The sequence below is a fragment of the Aedes aegypti genome, chromosome 2 (assembly GCF_002204515.2).
Source record: "Aedes aegypti strain LVP_AGWG chromosome 2, AaegL5.0 Primary Assembly, whole genome shotgun sequence".
NCBI lineage: Eukaryota > Metazoa > Arthropoda > Insecta > Diptera > Culicidae > Aedes > Aedes aegypti.
Window position 1 is genome coordinate 123186794 of NC_035108.1, and position 17550 is coordinate 123204343.

The window sequence follows — 17550 nt, forward strand, 5'->3', positions numbered from 1 at the left end:
TTTTCTATCTGCCTCTCTTATTCTACAGGGAATTTTATTCCTATTTGTCAATTCGCCTGGGTTGAAGCATCGCTAAGCTTCTACGTCTTTTTCGATGATTTCACATTTTAAAAAGATGAATAGTTGTGTGTTGGCAAACTGCTATTGATTGTTTTGTATTCATATTCTTTTTCATAGTGAACAACATGAACTGAATGAAGCAATGCACGAGTTCATTATTTGACGTTTTAGCGGTGCCATGTTTTTTATGTGCTTATGGCAACGAGTGAATTCGGCACCGCTCAAACGTCAGATTAGTGAACCCGTGCATAGGTCCATATGACCAAAATATGCTTTTCTGACCGTTGTTGTGTACAACCCAAGAATTAAATGAAGAAATCAAAGAAGGCAAGAAAACATTACAGCTGTCAGTGAGCTGTCTCCTCTCTCTCAGTTTGAAACGTGTTAATCTATGGACCGATGCACGTGTTCACTATCTGACGTTTGAGCGGTGCCGTGATATTTATGTGACCATAGCAAGGACCATAGGCCAGGAGAAGTGGATGAACTTGTCATTCATTTTTCTGTCAATTCTCATACAAAATCTACTTTTTCTTTGGCATAAATTCACTCTAGGTGAACCACTTCCCCTGGCCTATGGCAACGAATGAATTCGGCACCGCTCAAATGCCAAATTAGTGAACTCGGACATCGGTCCATAAGCCAGGGGAAGTGGTTCACCTAGAGTGAATTTATGTCAGAGAAAAAGTATAGATTTTGTATGAGAATTGACAGAAAAATGAATGACAAGCTCATCCACTTCTCCTGGCCTATGGTCTAATCCACCGGTGTACTAAATTCACTCGGTCACAGAATATGAAAATAAAAAACGTTTTCGCGGCAACTTGGAATTGAACCAAGAACCTTGTGATCGATAAGCCCCAGTGTACACCACGCGCCTATTGACGCCTTGATGTGGAGTGAGGCTAAAACGATACATAAAGCGTTCGTACTGCAATAATCGTTCCACCTTTCATAAGGCAATATGTATGGAATTCGATAGTCCAGTTCGCTGCGTGCATTTGTCGGGAAAAGAAGTCTGTTAATGGGGTGTAGCTGGACGGTGCATAATTTTTACATCAATGCTGATTGCTTTCAAATAAACTTAACAATGAAAAAGTTTTGATTCAATCTATTTGACTGCTTTGAACAGCTTTGAACTATTTTGAAACGTCATAAATAGTTTTCAAAGCATACGCCTGCTGATTTTAGTGAGCGTGCAAATTGTATCCAGCAAATGAACAATTTCATTAGAATCTAAAAATTCGTGCAACAGTTAATATTCAAATCTCGCATAACTTGTGATCTCGCCCTGAAAGCCATTGGTAGCTGGTATGTCGCTCCTTGTTTCTAAGCAAATGAATGATCCAGGATGAAAACTATCATCACTGGGAGATAGAGGAGATTCTTCTCTTCATCGTAGCATTGTTGAATAACTGTAAATCCATTCGTTTGCTCGGTAACATCAAGCTGCAAACTTGGTTACCAATGGCTTTTAGGGCGAGATCATACACTGAGGAAATAGAACACATGAGGTACACAAGATTTTCTTATGGAATAATGACATAAGAAATATTTGGCTTTCATTCGAGAATCTTATAAAATTCCACAAAAGACTTATGAAATAATAGGTACATATATTGATGCGCAGCGTTCTGTTTGTTCTGAAACTCGTGACGCTGGATAACCGCGCCCGAATGTTAGCTACAACGATATAATAATCCAAGCCGATATTAGGGCCTCGGAAGGTCCTGACATCCATGACATCTGAGAAATGTCGCCCATCAACCAACACTTGGTCTATTTAGGAGCAGGCGCCGCCACGCCACTCGTGTGTCGCCAGGTATGTTTGCGGATATTCTTTCGTGCGAAGTAGGTACTGCCATCCTTCTAGCAGCAGCGAAGGTCACTAGCCGCAGGCCATTATCATTTGTAACGGAATGGAGGCTTTCCGTTCCAATGACGGGTCGGAAAAAATCTACCGACTCCTCTGGTTCTCAATAGTTTCAAGTTCTTTCGGGCATGCTACTATGGTGAGCCGTCATGCGCTAGCGGTGTTAAAGAGATATAATTTTATAATAAATTCTTTTTGGTAATCATACGCATTGATCATTGGCTTTTATAAGACAATCTTATGGAGTACAATAACGTACGTAACAATTTCATACGAAAATCTAATGAATTACGGAGAGCGATGTCAATAAGCAGTCGGGGAACATTTTCTCCAACTGTCAGTCGTTTCAACCTGATACGAGGCTCGCGAAGCCGTTTTATTTTTTCTGTAATTGCTGACGATTCCATTCCATCTAAAACGAAGGTAATTCATCAAGAATTGCCAGAATTGCCGAAATGGCCTCAATTTTAACTTTTTTTTTCCATTTGCTGGGTAGATACGGGTTGAGGATCAAATTTCCTGGAATCCGATACCTCTCATACAGGTACTTTGATTTTCCACAGCGAGTTGCTCAAAGCAGCTGGTGCTATCCGTCCGATTTGACGTCTGTCAGGCAGAGCGGACCGCACTGAAAACGAAACTAGCACGGCGAGCAGCAAACGCACACGACTGTCAAAGAACGGTGAAGGTGGAAAACTTTTCTGATGCAACATCATCAAATTGGAGTTTTCTGCTAGAAAAAGTGCTTTTTGGTGCAAAATCCCGGTGTATTTTCGTGCAATCTAGTGAAAAGTATATTCCACAATCATGTCTGAAGACGATGCGGTAAGTTTGGGTCGCGGAAACGATGGTAGTTTGGGATTGATTTGGGTTTTTAAAGTGCCATGCTGGAACTCTGAAAGCTAGGTAGCTGCGGCACCATCAAGTACCATATTTCTAGGTTAAGCGGAATTAGTTTTCGAAATAAATCAATTTATGGGTACAATTTAGAAAATTTCATAACATTTTCGGTTATTTTTGTGAAATACGGTTTCAATTGTGTTAATCCTTTGATTTTTGTGTATTGTAGATTTTCGATCCTTCGTTGATGAAGAAAAAGAAGAAGAAGAAGACCCCCTTCGATTTGGACGGTGGAATGGCCACGGAGGAAGGCGGAGATACAGAGGCCCCGGCCGGTGAATCGGCGGCGGCCAGTGAAGGTGCGTCGGCGGCCGATGCTGGAAATGACCTGGAGGATAATTTGGATCTGGACACATTCGGTGGCAAGAAGAAAAAGAAAAAGAAGAAGCCCTTCAATCTGGATGACATCGATAGTGCCCTGGCGGGAGTGGACGCGGAAGGAGAGAAGGAATCCAAGGGCGGAGACGATGGCGAGGGTGGTGGTTTTGGGGGAGACGATGGGCTGGACGATGACATGAAGATCGATTTCAGCATGAAGAAGAAAAAGAAGAAGAAGAAGGATCTGACCGAGCTGATGGAGGCGGAAGATGCCGCCAGGGAGGAGGAAAAGGAGAATGGTAAGTTTCATATGAAGAGGTAGTTTTCTGTTCTGATCTGCCCCTATTTGTATACCTGTATCATGTACAGTAACGGACAAAAGCTTAATACCTGGGACAGATATATGCTTTACGTACTACGCTCCAAGTTAACAAGAAATTTATTCCAATGCTATCTTAAGTTAAGACAATTATCAGTTTGGAACTCAATTCAAGATACTTGTATCATGGTACTTTGGGGCCTTCCTTAGTCGAGTGGTTAGAGTCCGCGGTTACAAAGCAAAGTCATGCTGAAGGTGTCTGGGTTCGATTCCTGGTCGGTCCAGGATCTCTTCGTAATGGAAATTTCCATGACTTTCCTGGGCATAGAGTATCATCGTACTTGCCACACGATAATGTGCGAAAATGGAAACATTGGCAAAAAAGCTTTCAGTTAATAACTGTGGAAGTGCTCATAAGAACATTAACCTAAGAAGCAGGCTCTGTCCCAGTGAGGACGTAAGGCCATGAAGAAGTAGAATAAGAGAATAAGAAGTATGGTTCGAATGGCACTAGTGTGTCATAAGAACGAGACCACACAAGATTTTCATTTTCCCTGAAACGCTTCACTTATAGCATATTGCTATCAGGATTTTGTGTTTATAATAACATAACAATCGTGCAAAAACATATAAACATTAAATACCTTAAAAATGCGCGATAGAAACATAATACCACTATTGGGAAAAATAGTGTTGTAACAATGATTTATGAAATTCAATGCTATCCATGATTTCTTGTAGCATATCCTTTATCTCCTAGCAATACACTGCAGTTCTCCTGGAAATTGTGCGAATTGCTTAATGCTAATGCTAATGCTAGATTATAAATGATGCGAGATTTCAAGGTTTTTTTTTGTGTAGTAGTAAAGTGGGATTCGGTTTTTTGCAAGCTCCATTTCTGGCACCCCTGATTTTGGCAACACATTTAAATACCTTAAACAATGAGATGGTACACAAATTATATCACGCTAAATTTCAACTTTTACGACTTCCTTGGACCCCCTAAGGAAGTGATTCTAGTTTTTTGTTCCAATTAATTATTGCACAGCGTAACCAAGTCAAAAACCCTGACTTAATCCACCGATGGTGAGACTGAACCCTTCTTACATTTCCATACAGGTTTGAGATAATTATTATTCATCATTTATTTGGAACCTTGTACCAGTATAACTAAACTTTAGAATGTTGTGACTATGTTCTATCTTCCCTAATAGTTTGTTGGTTTGCGAGAAAGTCCTGGAAACTGCACGTCAAAAGGCGGATAGAAAACTTTAAGGAGTGTATCGAAAAGTAGTCGCAAACTTTCAAAACGGTATATCTCAGAGCATAGTTCATATTTTTAAAAGCTTTTAACACGAATATCTTCATCATGTCATCAAATATTGAGGCAACTAAAAAAATATTGAAGACAGCCAACTCTCCCTTACTCGATATTAAAGGGACCATCGAGTTAGGGAGGTATCGAGTTACAGAACACAAATCCAGTGCAACTGCGATCCAAGGGACCATCGAGTTAGCCATGAAAACCAACTTTTACTATGGTTCTCTAACTCGATATCGAGATACGGATTATCGAGTAAGGGAGAGTTAACTGTAATATGCAGTCTTAATATAAATACAACATGGTTTATAAAGCATAGAAAATACCCTCCCCTTGGTTATGCGACCTTGCCTCGATGGGAGGGCATAATCCATTAGCCCATATGATGGAAACCAAAGGCGTAACCTGTAGTGGTGGTATCACATTTTGGCATTTTTTGCTTAAAGCCGCGTCATAATTCATATGGCATAGACACAATAATATCTCGGATGTGATCCAACGGACATTCTGCGTCATTGATAGAATTGATGCCCATTTCAAATAATTAATCTATTCGAAGTGGACATTAATACTATTGGTGACGTTCAGTTTGCCTTTTGCTAACCAGAATGATCCGTAGCCACTCTTACTATTAGCTAGCTAGATACATCGTTATCATATACGACGTAGGGAATACTTAGGAACTCTTAGGAAAATTACTAGTAGATTCACTGAGTAGAGATAAGTGACGACAATCTTATTTTAATATGGTTTTTACATTGCCATAAAAAGAAATACCTCTTTTGTAACAGCGGTATAAATAATCTAATTCCAGCTTCATTTTCGCAAAATTTACAAGTAGAAAGTAGGCGTTGTGAAGCATTGCATTTGCCACCGAAAAGTGAATCTTGTAGGAGACTGTAATAGAAGCCTAAGGAAACTTTACTCTTCAATATTCACTATAAAAATGACTATGGAAAGTAAGACGCTGAGATCGATCATTAGGGTACACTTGCTAGTTTCGAAAAATTGTTGAACAGACAAGGAAAGCGACTTTTTTCTTTAAGGATATATGAACGTAATGACCAATAAATACTTTTAACAACAAAAAATGAAATTAACTAGAACTACTGCTAAACAGCCTAATTTTGTTAAGACTTGACGACACTTGACATTTAAGACTCTAATCTTACGTAAAAGACAATAGTAATCAGAATAGCACTTGAATGACAAATTATTTAAAACCATTTCGACTAGACAGTATTAGTAATGCACTACTATTTCAAACAAATTCTACACTACTATTTCAAACATATTCTAATGGAGCTGCTGATTTTCATAATGCTTCCTTTTCTCAGAAGCAAGGGAATATGGGTACTTTTCAAAAACTACCACGTCATAATACTAATAAAAAACAGTGTTCATGTGGGCGCCATTGCCTAGTCCGTCTGAGTATTGGTCCTGGTAGAGGAGAAGCTTGGCAAAAGCCAGACCGAGGGTTCAGTCTTGACAAGTTAAGCTGTCAGGCAGCTCCAACTGAAAACCATACAAAAAAAAAAAAAAAAAACATGGTTTATAAAGCATAGAAAATAAAATATTGCACAAAATAACATTTTTGAGGTGTCTTCTGAAGATTCGATGATTTGTATTGAATAAAATGTATATCAGACAAAATAGGATGAAAAGCTTTTTCTATCGGGAAATATGTTTACTTCACACAGCACGTAAAACGGATTTCAAAAAAAATAAATTATTGCTCTAAGAAAGCTTAATTATTGCAATAAGGTCGGTTTTAGAAAGTCGCTTTTGTGTAATCAAGTTTTGAAACTCTGTCATATATAGCGGTAATTATATAGAGTACAATTTTTTACTTACGTTACTTCATAAATATGCAAAGAAACTTTTCCAATCAAAAAACAATTTTTTATTCGTTGCAATCGTTCGATATTATCATAAACGTGAATATAGAAAAAATCAAAAAACGAGGTTCTTAAAAATCGACTTTTTTCAATTTTTGTATTTGCTCTCAAATGCTTGTTAATGTATTTTTCAAAATATTTTTTACACTATGCATGAGAATTGTGACATAAACAGCATAAACAAAAACCATTTTTTCTTAAAATTTGACACATTTATTATCATATTAATTTTTTCAGAGGTGTGAAAAATTATCATACAAAACGACAATTCATTGAAACAATATCACCGCATCATTATTTTTAAATATATTGTAAAGCATTTCTGATAAAAAAATGTTTGTAGGTTCAACCCAATATTTTTGAGACTGTTTTGAATGTTTGCGACTACTTTTCGATACACTCCTTATTACTTTTCATACGCTTTTTATCATAGTTTAAGAGGGTATATAAACCCATGTGGCCATCCTGTAAAATAATATCGAAAAATGAAAAATTGATTTCATTGATTGCTCGGCTGGGATTTGAACCCAGGACTCTTGTATGCTAGACGAGCGCTTTATCAACTAAGCTACCGAGCCACTTGGTGACCCAATAACTGATTTGGTTAAAATATTTGAATGGAATGAAAAGTCTAGAAAGCAAGATACAACTTACCAAAACTGTTTTAAAAACAGTCACTGTACCGGAATCATAGTTCATCTGTATCTTTTTTACCGATACAGATCTATTTTCAACTATAATCTATATTTATCATCTACTTTCACTCTCTTCTATTCTTTTACTCACACAGAGCAGGTAGGAGATCAATCAATTTCCATATATGCCATAAGTCCATTGTTCTTGCGGTGGCTCATTTTTTCGTGTTCCTGAGTCGTTTGAGGCTAGCCAGCCTTCGAAGAGATTCTGTTTGTCTCAGTCACCATCTGATACTGACGGAGGATGGATGTGCTCCCCAAAACAGCGTCTTCTGGTGGCTGGACGGGTTTTTTTTGTAGAGGGGCTGGAAATCAAACCCATGACCATACGCTTATGAAGCGAATGCTTAATCTCAAAGCTACGGACCCCCCTATGGAGCCATTATCAACTTACCGAATTTTGTCGAATTTGACGCTTGCGCTTACAGCTAGTCCGTCCCACTCGGGCTTAGATTGGGTAGCACTTCTAGTACTGCTTTTGTTCCCTTGGTACTGCATAGAAATAGGGTTTTAGAGCGATGCGAGAAAAATAATGGGCTCTTCTGTTGTGTTTTATTTTCAAAGATAATTCATTCTGATGAAAAAAAATATTCAAGGACTTCAATGTAAATTTTATGTGAAATACAATGCACTTTTTCACCTTAATTCAATCGGAATGATATAACAAACAAACATGAAACTTTTGAAACTTGTATTTGATGGAAAACATAGAAAAAGTATAATTTATCAGTAATTCCTCTACCAGCAGCTTCATGTTTTACAGCAAAAAAATAATTGAATCGCGATGACTCTTATAGTTCTTGATACTTTTGCACCATTTTTTCACAAGTTTTCTTAAAACTCTTGTTTAAGAATCCGTGTCGATAATGATCATTGGTGATCTGGTTTTAAAGATGGCACTTACGAGGGTGTCGCTGAGTCTGAGGCCTCTCATTGAGTAAGTGCTACATCAACATTTCCTTCCCCAACCCCAAGTTAAAGAACATTAATATTGCTAGTATATTGCTTGGGGGACCGACATTCTCCATATAAAATGGCTGGCAGCTGTTTTCTTTTTGGTCAATTGATAAAAAAAAAAAAAAAATAAAATGTGGACTATAAATGCCAGGTTACTGTGAAAAAATTATACAAATTGGTTGAGTATTCTTGGAGATATCGCAAAATTACGATATGATGTTTTTTGAAATTTCCCATACAAAAATATCTCATTTATTTTCTTACAAATAGGTAATCACAATGCTCTTGTACTGGTTCAAATGCTTTAAATACACGAGTAACAATACTAACGAGTGTGAGAAATAAAAAATATCAACCTTTTGTTAGCAAAAACTAAATTAGCATTGAGTCAATTCAATGCAAGTCAATTCCGTACAAGGACTTTTGAGAAATTTGCCCTTTTGTATGTTTCTTGATATGATAAAATAGTTCGATCCAATTTTCTGTCATCTCATTCTGTAAGAGGGAATACCATTTGACCCTTTGCAAGTTCGACGGTATATCCGAATACGATAAAAAATCTGTAGCCTGACAAATTTACGTGGGTTTTGATTCCCAAGGAATTTTGGAATATCTCCGGATCCAGATAGCCAATAATTTTTTATCAACACAGATTCTAAAACTAGAAGAGTTTTTTGATAACTTGTGAAAAAATGGTGTAAAAATATTGAGAAACAAAAAAAGTCATCGCGGTAAAAAATGAAGCAGCTAGTAGAGGGGTCAAATATTTCCCATGCCTTTATCAAAATGTTTACCCGAAAAACTGCAGTATGTTGCTAGAAGATAAACGATATTCGACAAGAAATCATAAATAAGTTTGTAATTCATTTAGTTTTTGGTTGGACACTATTTTTCCCTAGTAGGGTGCCGGTGCCATTAGTGGACTACCGTAAAATGGGGCGAATGTTTGAATGTGTACAACTTAAACCGTGTGGACAACAACCAATTTTATTAGCCTTAAATATGGGTCGCGTCATACTTTGCTAAGACCCCAATTGCTGTTTAAAAATAAAAATTATATCGTACAAAGATTTATGAAAATGTTGTATGTTTCTATACACCCCGCAATGGGGCGAATAGAAACACTGTTCAGTAAATATCAACACTTTTCAACATTTTAATGGAAAAATAAACACATTTTTAAGTGCATCTTGAAGAAATATCAACATGTATTTACTTAGTGAAGAAAAAAATTAAAATTTTCAAAACTAAGTTCAATATTCGATCATTTTTGAAATCAGTCAAAATGGCGGATGTTTCAAGCTATCAAAAATGATTGAGATTTCAATATTTTCTTCACAATTTTTTAATGAGAAATGTAGCAAAATTTTTAATTTGAAAATAGTCTAGCGATACTCTGTTGTTATTGAACTAATGAAAAAATAATATTTCAGTAGGTTTTTAAAGTTTATCTATATAAATAAAAATGGAGTGGTGTTTGTATGTCACGAAATGGCTTGAGAACGAGCTATCGGATTTTGAAAATACTTCCATAGTTACGATCCCAAAGTGTTCCGACGTGTTTGTGTATATAAAAAGCACAGGGTATTGAACGGAAAAGTCTAAAAAATCCGGAGTGAACGGAACTCTCATTTTGTACGGGTCGTTTCATGACGTTTTTCAACAGCCTACTTGATGGCAAGACGAAGTTTGCCGGGACCACTACTGCCCATAACTGCAAAACAGTCACATTCGACATTTTTGACAAAATGGAGTTAATACCGGGGAGAGTCATCAAATGGCAAATACTTTCGATCAACTTACTGAAATCTGTGAGATTGTTCTAGAAAATTCGAAAAAAATACCAAGTTGTTTTGTCACATTGGCAATTGTAACCGCATAACAGTCACATTGCGATTGTACATGAGCCTCATAATGCAGTAGCAACGAAATTTCTATCAGAATTTTTTTCTGACTATGCACCTTATATGCGATATGAGTTGTACAAAATTTCAGCCTCAAATAAGCACTTTTGAATTCTTAGTGATTTTTTGAAATATTAGTTTCCTCCCATACTGCGATAAAATGCAAACTTGGTATCCCATTTACTCAATGCCTACTTTTGTCGAATGTTACAAATATGCAGTTATGGGCAGACTAGTCATTACATAATAGTCGCATTTTTAACTGAAGGTCGCTTTGTTTCTATTCGCCCCACGTTTTCTATTCACCCCGTTTTACGGTACCTAAGCTATAAAAAATCATAACAAAATAACGAAAAGCCTTAAAAAGAGATCTTTTGGCGTCAACAGAAAGATTTCAACCTCTACTATATGGGAAAAATATAAAAAGAGTGATAAAACTTAAGCCACTATTGGTACACGTGTTCCAGTAGTTGCGCTAGTGCTCCAGTAGTAGACGTTCAGGAAAGATACAAAGAATTTTGAACAAAATGGTAAATTTTTACAAAGGTTTAACATTTTTTCCTCGGAACAGCAATTAATATCTTTCGAATGAAGCATAAAGATCATCTCTAGGGCTTTTCTTCATTTTTATACATCCATTTTAAAAACTGCTTCCATCCGTTGATCTACTACTGGAACACGACGGCAACTACTGGTGCAAGGGAGCAAATTTTTTGCATAAACTTCATTATTTATATGACTTTTTGATGAAATAAAAAGCTGAAATTTGCCAAATCGGCTAAACTAGAGACGATCTATCCACCAAAAATAGCACATGTCGTTTTTATAGAAAAATGTTCGTTTCATTTCATAGTCCAACCTAATGGTACATTACAACCATTGGTACCGGCACTCTAGGTCTTATGTTTTTGTCGCACCTTTTTAGAGGCACCTAATGTTTATATGTTCCTGCTAAATATTTTTACCGTTGTTATGTTATGCAAATCTGTTATTCGTGAAATGGAATAATAAAATGAGATTATGAACGCAATATGTCAATGACAATAATGTTAAAAATAAAGCTATTCAGTGGTTATGACAAATTTGAGTGATCTTAACCCTTTCTTTCCCACAGCTTTGTTCGACAATTTAACTATCAAAATGGCGTTTCTAAAAAAAGTGCTTGAACAAAAGTTGTTCCAAATAAGCTATATTATTCAATACCACAATAAAAAAAAATTTGATTGTTTTTCAATAGTTTGACGCTTAGGTCACTTATTTCGATGTTTGATAAGACAAATAAGCGTATAAATTTATTCCAACTATTATTGAGCTTCTTCTTCTTCTTTCTGGCATTACGTCCCCACTGGGACAGAGCCTGCTTCTCAGCTTAGTGTTCTTATGAGCACTTCCACAGTTATTAACTGAGAGCTTACTGTGCCTATGACCATTTTTGCATGCGTATATCGTGTGGCAGGTACGATGATACTCTATGCCCTGGGAAGCCGAGAAAATTTCCAACCCGAAAAGATCCTCGACCGATGGGATTCGAACCCACGACCCTCAGCTTGGTCATGCTGAATAGCTGCGCGTTTACCGCTACGGCTATCTGGGCCCCATTATTGAGCTACTCGTACCAATTCGGTTTAGCCCTCGTTCGTTGAAAATCGGTGGATCACCTGTGCTACCATGGGGAAGAGTATGTTAAAGTATTGTCCGTCACTGTATGTAGGCTATTCCCTTAGAACATGGGACAATTATGCGAACAGGGGCAGTAAAGTAAATCAGCCAAAGGATGTAGAACGGTAGTTATCATGAACTTTTCTAACATTACATGCCTTACGGATAATGACGGAATCGTAACGGAATTGGGTATTAACATGTTTTCGAACTCTTCGTAGTAGGAAATTGCGTGCTATTCTATAAATTCTAGGGCTGGTAGCAGGGTTCTGTGTAGGGGTGGATCGAATCCCATCCCCGAGACATGATCTTAAGGTTAATAGTAGTGATTTCCTTCGAGAAACGGAAAAAGCCGTTGGTTCCTAGAGAACTAGCCCAGGATTTTATGCACGCATTTTCCGAACTACGGTTATTATTAATGTTATTAAGATTCTAATCAATTACCTCCATGATTTGTTTTACATCAGTGGACGAGCAATGCACCCCATGGGCAGCCACGGATCGTGACTACACTTATGACGAACTGTTGCAGCGTGTGTTTGAAATCATTCTGGACAAAAACCCGGATATGGCCGCTGGCAGGAAACCGAAGTTCGTCATGCGTCCGCCGCAGGTTCTGCGTGTCGGTACCAAGAAGACGTCCTTCGCCAACTTTACGGAAATCTGCAAAACCCTCCACAGACAGCCGAAGCATTTGCTGGACTTTTTACTGGCGGAATTGGGTACGAGTGGTTCGGTGGACGGTAACTCGCAGCTGATCATCAAGGGTCGCTTCCAGCCGAAACAGATCGAGAACGTGCTTCGACGGTATATCAAGGAGTACGTGACGTGTCACACCTGCCGCTCGCCAGAAACCATCCTCCAGAAGGACACCCGTCTGTTCTTCCTGCAGTGCGAATCGTGCGGGTCGCGATGCTCGGTGGCTAGTATTAAGTCCGGTTTCCAGGCCGTTACCAGCAAACGTGCAGCGATCCGTGCCAAAACGGCTTAAGCGCGCTGCTTGTGGTCATCAAAAAATTGTGTTCTATTGTATGCAAAAATTGTTTGTTTTGTTTCCTTCAGCTATTATTCCGTGTTGCGTGGGAAATTTGTTCCAGAAGTGGAAAGTTCTGCGGTGAAAAATACTGTGTTTATAAATCCATAAAACAGAATATACAAACACATAGCAAGCATAATCTATTAGACACAAGTTTGTATGTTTAATCATAATCTTTATTCGAGTAGAATCACCTTTTTACAAAACCTTCAACTGACTCAATAAAACTGCACTTATCTTGTATAATTGTAAACATATTTGGTTTTCATTTCTTCGAAAATGTCCTTGACTTTTAGCAGAACGCCTTACAGGAAATGCTTAGAAATAAACCTCGGATTTGATAATTCTACTCAGAGGAAGGCTAATTCTTTTGTTTTCTCACTAACAACAACAAGGCTGGTAGCAATTTTGTATCTTAAAAAAGTAACTTTAAAGACCTAATGCAAAAAAAAACAACACGAACCAAGTAAACAAAACGAAATCAAATAAGAATAGTAGTTTCCATAAGGATTTCTTAAAGAATCCAACTAAACATTTATTCAAGGATATTTTCAAGCGGCATAATTTTCCTTCAGATATTATTCCGAAAGATACGATTGTTGCTGTTTTTTTTGGATCTCAAACGCGCTTTTGAAACGATTTCTCGGCCCTTGTTGTTGAGAACAATCAAGCGCTTTGGATTTTCGGGTTCTGCATATAGATGGTTTGAGAGCTATTTAACTGATAGAACCCAACGGACTGCTTTCAATGATTCTGTTTCGAGCCCCGTGGTGAACAGCCTTGGCGTACCACAGGGGAGTGTATTATTTATTCATTATGTATATAAATGACATGCGACGAGTTTTACGTTTTTGTGACATAAATCTTTTTGCAGATGATACCGTGATATTCATTGCGGCTAAAAATCTTGATGATGCCGTTGCACATATGAATACAGATTTACGTTCTCTGAGTAGATGGTTGAAGTACAAACAGTTGAAATTGAATATAAGTAAAATTAAATTTATGTTGATATCGTGGAATCGAACAAATATAGACGTCTCAATACAAATTGATGATGAGACAATTGATCGCGTGCGCGAAATTAAATATCTTGGCGTGATTATGGATGACAGATTAAAGTTCGACGCTCACATCGACAATGTTATCAAGAAAATAGCCAAGAAGTATGGAATTACACATCGAACGTGCTGCAACTCTATCACAGTTTAAGAGACTATGTATTTCACACGTAAAAGCTGCCTTCTGAACAGCTACATGTTAACTTTTTTGTACTTGACTAATATTGTATCTTGACGAAGTTTTGACTAACGGATATTTTGTATTGACTATATTGTAAAATATGTTTCATAATTATTGGGGCACTAATAAACTACGATGTTCGCCTCGATGATGATGATGGATTTTTTATATATTGACGTAGTTATAGTTTATTCCTTTTTATGTGTAGTCTACGGAGGTTTGAGGCCCGCGCGCGGTACACAGGTATAAACGACTGTTTGATTACGTATCATTTGAATTGAGAATTTATGCTTTTGGTGGATGCCATGCATTAGTAGTAAGTTTTCTGGTTGAATGTCGGAAATTTCTTGAAAATGCAAATGTTTCCGATAGTTTTGACATCATCGGCGGGGTTATCAATTCTGGCAATGTTTTGGATTTTGTTGAACTTTCTTGATCACTATTGAAACTTATGAAAAGTGTGGTTGAGACCAACAGATTTTTACCATTTTTTTTTGCTGTATAGTATGGGAACTTGTAATGTTGTTTATATCTGTTGAAATAATCAGACCGTTTATTGTTTGCAAATCTGGTTAACATTGATCATAATTAATTATCTTAAAGATATATCGTCTCGCTCAAACCTTTGTAGGGGTATGTGGTGGGACCATCATCATCATCATCATCATCATCAAAAGATTTTTTCGGGAGTTAAGTGATTCTTTTTCGAATTTCTGAGGATTTTTCGAAGAATTTCAATCAAGATGCCTTCAAATATTCAAAGTAGAATTTTTCTAAGGATAATTCCAGAGCATACCTACTCAACACATTCCACCAAAAATTTCTCAAGAAAATCAGAAGTCGTCCAGGAATTCCTCCAATGATTCTTCCATAGTTAGCTCCGTAGTCGTGCGGTTAGCGGCGTCAGTCGTTCAGCCGTGTTGAGCTACGGAGTGTGGGTTCGATTCCCGCCCCAGTCGGAGAAAACTTTTCGTCAAACGAAAAATTGTTCACAGTGGACCACTGGTCGTTCCGTGTGCCCGTTTTCTTATGTTAGTTATGTTCAGTCTGTGCAGCCTATGGCTGAATACGGTGTAAATTGTCTTTTCAAAAGAGTAAACCTCCCTCTGCATGAAATTAACAAACTCGTGGTGTACCTATTTCTAATCTAAACGTGTAAATTAGTCTTCACCTAAACAGATCACTTGTGTACCTCTGCTCGTAGCACAGGGCCAGATGGGTCTTCCAGAATATTTCTGCCGATCTGCCGGACCTGTCGTCATCGGCGCACATACTGTGAGCGTAGATCGACACCCGATCGTGACGGTTCATAAAGGGCCGGCCAATGGCGAAGCACCGAGTGCCTAAAGGAAAATACTGCAACCGTTGCTGGCAGCGTGTTTTTACCAACCCGAGGAGTAGCTTAAGGTCGGCCACTTGCTGGGGATCTTTCGGAACCTGTTCCTCGTTGAGCGGGGTGCGAGTCGTTAGGATGTTCTCGCAGGTGTGGACTGCAGTGAGATTATCTGTGGGGAAAATGAGAGTGTTGAGTAGATTATGAAGATACAGTGATTCAAATTCATATTGGTAGATAATACAGTACAGGGCACTAAATGTAAAAAATAATGTATCATTAGATAGTTTTTACCATCTTGATGCGAAGAAATAGAGCAATTGAGTCACTCTATCACTAATTTCAATATCTTACCTAAATCCCGTTTCAACCCGTGTGCGTAGAAAACTTCCACGACGCCGGACCCATCGTCCAGCTTATAAATTTGTGTGTTGTTCTCGTGCTTGACCGTGCCGGGGATTATCCTCCCGTAGATCATCACGTTCCGGAAGTCGATACCGAACAAGGAACTAACGTACATCTCCTGATAGAAACTTATCAGCTGAATGTGCGCTACTTGCAGTGCAATCACGTCCGAAACGTGCTTCAGCTGACGGGATCGCTTTTTGCTGGCCTGACTGCGATGATCTTTGAGGTTGCCGAGGAAGTTTTGGAACTCGCTGAAGAATTCGTCGTTGGTAAGATCTACGAGCTCTACAGAGGCGGGAATGCCTGACGAAGATGCGACAAACCGTGGAATCTCCTCCTCCACATCTGGTTCAGCTTTTACACGATCTTCTGGTGTTCCATTCATGTTGTAAAATTTAATTTCAATTTTCTAATTCCATGTAAAATTAGGATAAAAATAGAACGACCACTAAATTGCAACAGCTGATCATAGTTTCCGCGCCAACGCCGAATCCAATTGGAATCGCGCTTTTTGTTTTCATCCGTTCATTCGCCGGCACGCCTCTCTCACTCTCTCAACAACAACTCTCTCAACGTCGTCTCGTATGACGTCACTGACGTGTTACCAACAGAACGAAACAAAAAAAAGTGGTCCCAAAAACGAAACGTCAAAACTTTTATCCAACGAGGAAAAATTTACAATCCGCTGTGTGAAATCTTTGCGTCGTGGAAATTCTTGAATTTTTGCTAGATTTGAAACGTTTTTCCGACTTAAATAGGTGAAATTATTCCAGATTGTTAAAGTGGTGATACGAAACGGTAGAAATTCGGCGTGGTAAGTCCCACCTAGGGGTGGAAAAATCAATTTCCTTTTCCTCATCGTCACAAGATTGCGGTTTGGGCAGAGGCAGATTATGGCGTGTTTTGGAGACCAATATGGCGTACCGTTTTGGTGGCATTTTCGAGAATGTCAAATATTTTTGTAATATTTCGTCATAGTTTGTAATCAATGACCTCTGCGTGTTAGATAATTGCACTCAATTTTGGAAAAAAAAGTTTATTGGTCATAGGCAGAAACATAAAATGAATAGATTGCATTGCATTACCCACTTCTTAATCCAGTGTTTACATTTTGCTAACCGTAATTGCTTTGAACACCGGACTGGTTCAATTTAAGTAAACATGTTTCATTAAGGGGACACGGGAGACCGTGTTATTTTCCCTACCTTTGGTCTCACTCTAACAATTATCATCAGAACTTTGCCGAAGCAAATCTCGAGTTTTAGTGAACCGATGATGCTGAAAATTTAATCGATTGTGCACCACATATATAGAATATAGTGATAATTTTTTCACATCCCTATATTGAGTGGTACTTGAGATCTGCTTCTTCAAATGCATAGGATGATTATAATGACGTCCCGTGCGGCCTTAATGAACTCAACAATAAATCTCGCATAATCTGGGATAACGCCCTAAAAGCCATTGGTAACCAGGTGTGTAGCTCGTTGTTTCTGAGCAAATGAAAGAATAAGCATCCAAACCAACACCACTGGCAGGTAGATAATGATCCTTTCTTCACCATAGCGCTGTTAAAAAACGTGTAACTCCATTAAAATGCTTAGAAACAACCAGCTACACACTTGGT

At 38.1% G+C, this 17550-nt stretch overlaps 3 protein-coding genes across 5 annotated transcripts in view; 2 read left to right on the forward strand and 1 right to left on the reverse strand.

The window, feature by feature from the left end:
- Positions 1-2557: 2557 nt before the first annotated feature.
- LOC5574929 (eukaryotic translation initiation factor 2 subunit 2) lies at positions 2558-13193 on the forward strand. 2 transcript variants are annotated; one of them, XM_021842188.1, is made up of 4 exons: positions 2558-2758; positions 3003-3450; positions 12061-12096; positions 12372-13193. In XM_021842188.1, the coding sequence occupies exons 1-4, from the start codon at positions 2741-2743 to the stop codon at positions 12893-12895; spliced, it is 1026 nt and encodes a 341-aa protein (XP_021697880.1). In that variant the 5' UTR covers positions 2558-2740; the 3' UTR covers positions 12896-13193. The 2 variants fall into 2 exon arrangements, with proteins under 2 accessions (XP_021697880.1, XP_001661734.1); XM_001661684.2 differs by lacking the exon at positions 12061-12096 and having other exon boundaries at positions 2561-2758.
- A 1988-nt stretch (positions 13194-15181) lies between these two features.
- LOC5574928 lies at positions 15182-16421 on the reverse strand. Its single transcript, XM_021839821.1, has 2 exons — positions 15870-16421; positions 15182-15687 (listed from the first exon to the last, which is right to left on the reverse strand). Exons 1-2 carry the CDS (start codon positions 16306-16308, stop codon positions 15350-15352), a joined length of 777 nt encoding a protein of 258 aa, XP_021695513.1. The 5' UTR covers positions 16309-16421; the 3' UTR covers positions 15182-15349.
- Positions 16422-16554: 133 nt separating this feature from the next.
- Positions 16555-17550, forward strand: part of LOC5566494 (putative uncharacterized protein DDB_G0282133) — a 69863-nt gene continuing 68867 nt past the window's right edge. For both annotated transcript variants that reach the window (XM_021842189.1, XM_021842190.1), the window contains exon 1: positions 16555-16737. The gene's annotated coding sequence lies outside the window, so the exon portion shown is untranslated. The remainder of the gene's footprint in view (positions 16738-17550) is intronic.

What these genes read in the sequence shown, in the direction of transcription:
- LOC5574929 (XM_021842188.1), top strand. An exon ending in GGAGGAGGAAAAGGAGAATG is followed by an intron (nt 3,451 to 12,060) that starts GTAAGTTTCATA and finishes CTAACATTACAT; the next exon opens with GCCTTACGGATAATGACGGA. An exon ending in CGGAATCGTAACGGAATTGG is followed by an intron (nt 12,097 to 12,371) that starts GTATTAACATGT and finishes GTTTTACATCAG; the next exon opens with TGGACGAGCAATGCACCCCA.
- LOC5574928 (XM_021839821.1), bottom strand. Translation starts at nt 16,308, where the DNA reads ATGAATGGAACACCAGAAGATCGTGTAAAAGCTGAACCAGATGTGGAG. An exon ending in CGGGTTGAAACGGGATTTAG is followed by an intron (nt 15,688 to 15,869) that starts GTAAGATATTGA and finishes TTTTCCCCACAG; the next exon opens with ATAATCTCACTGCAGTCCAC.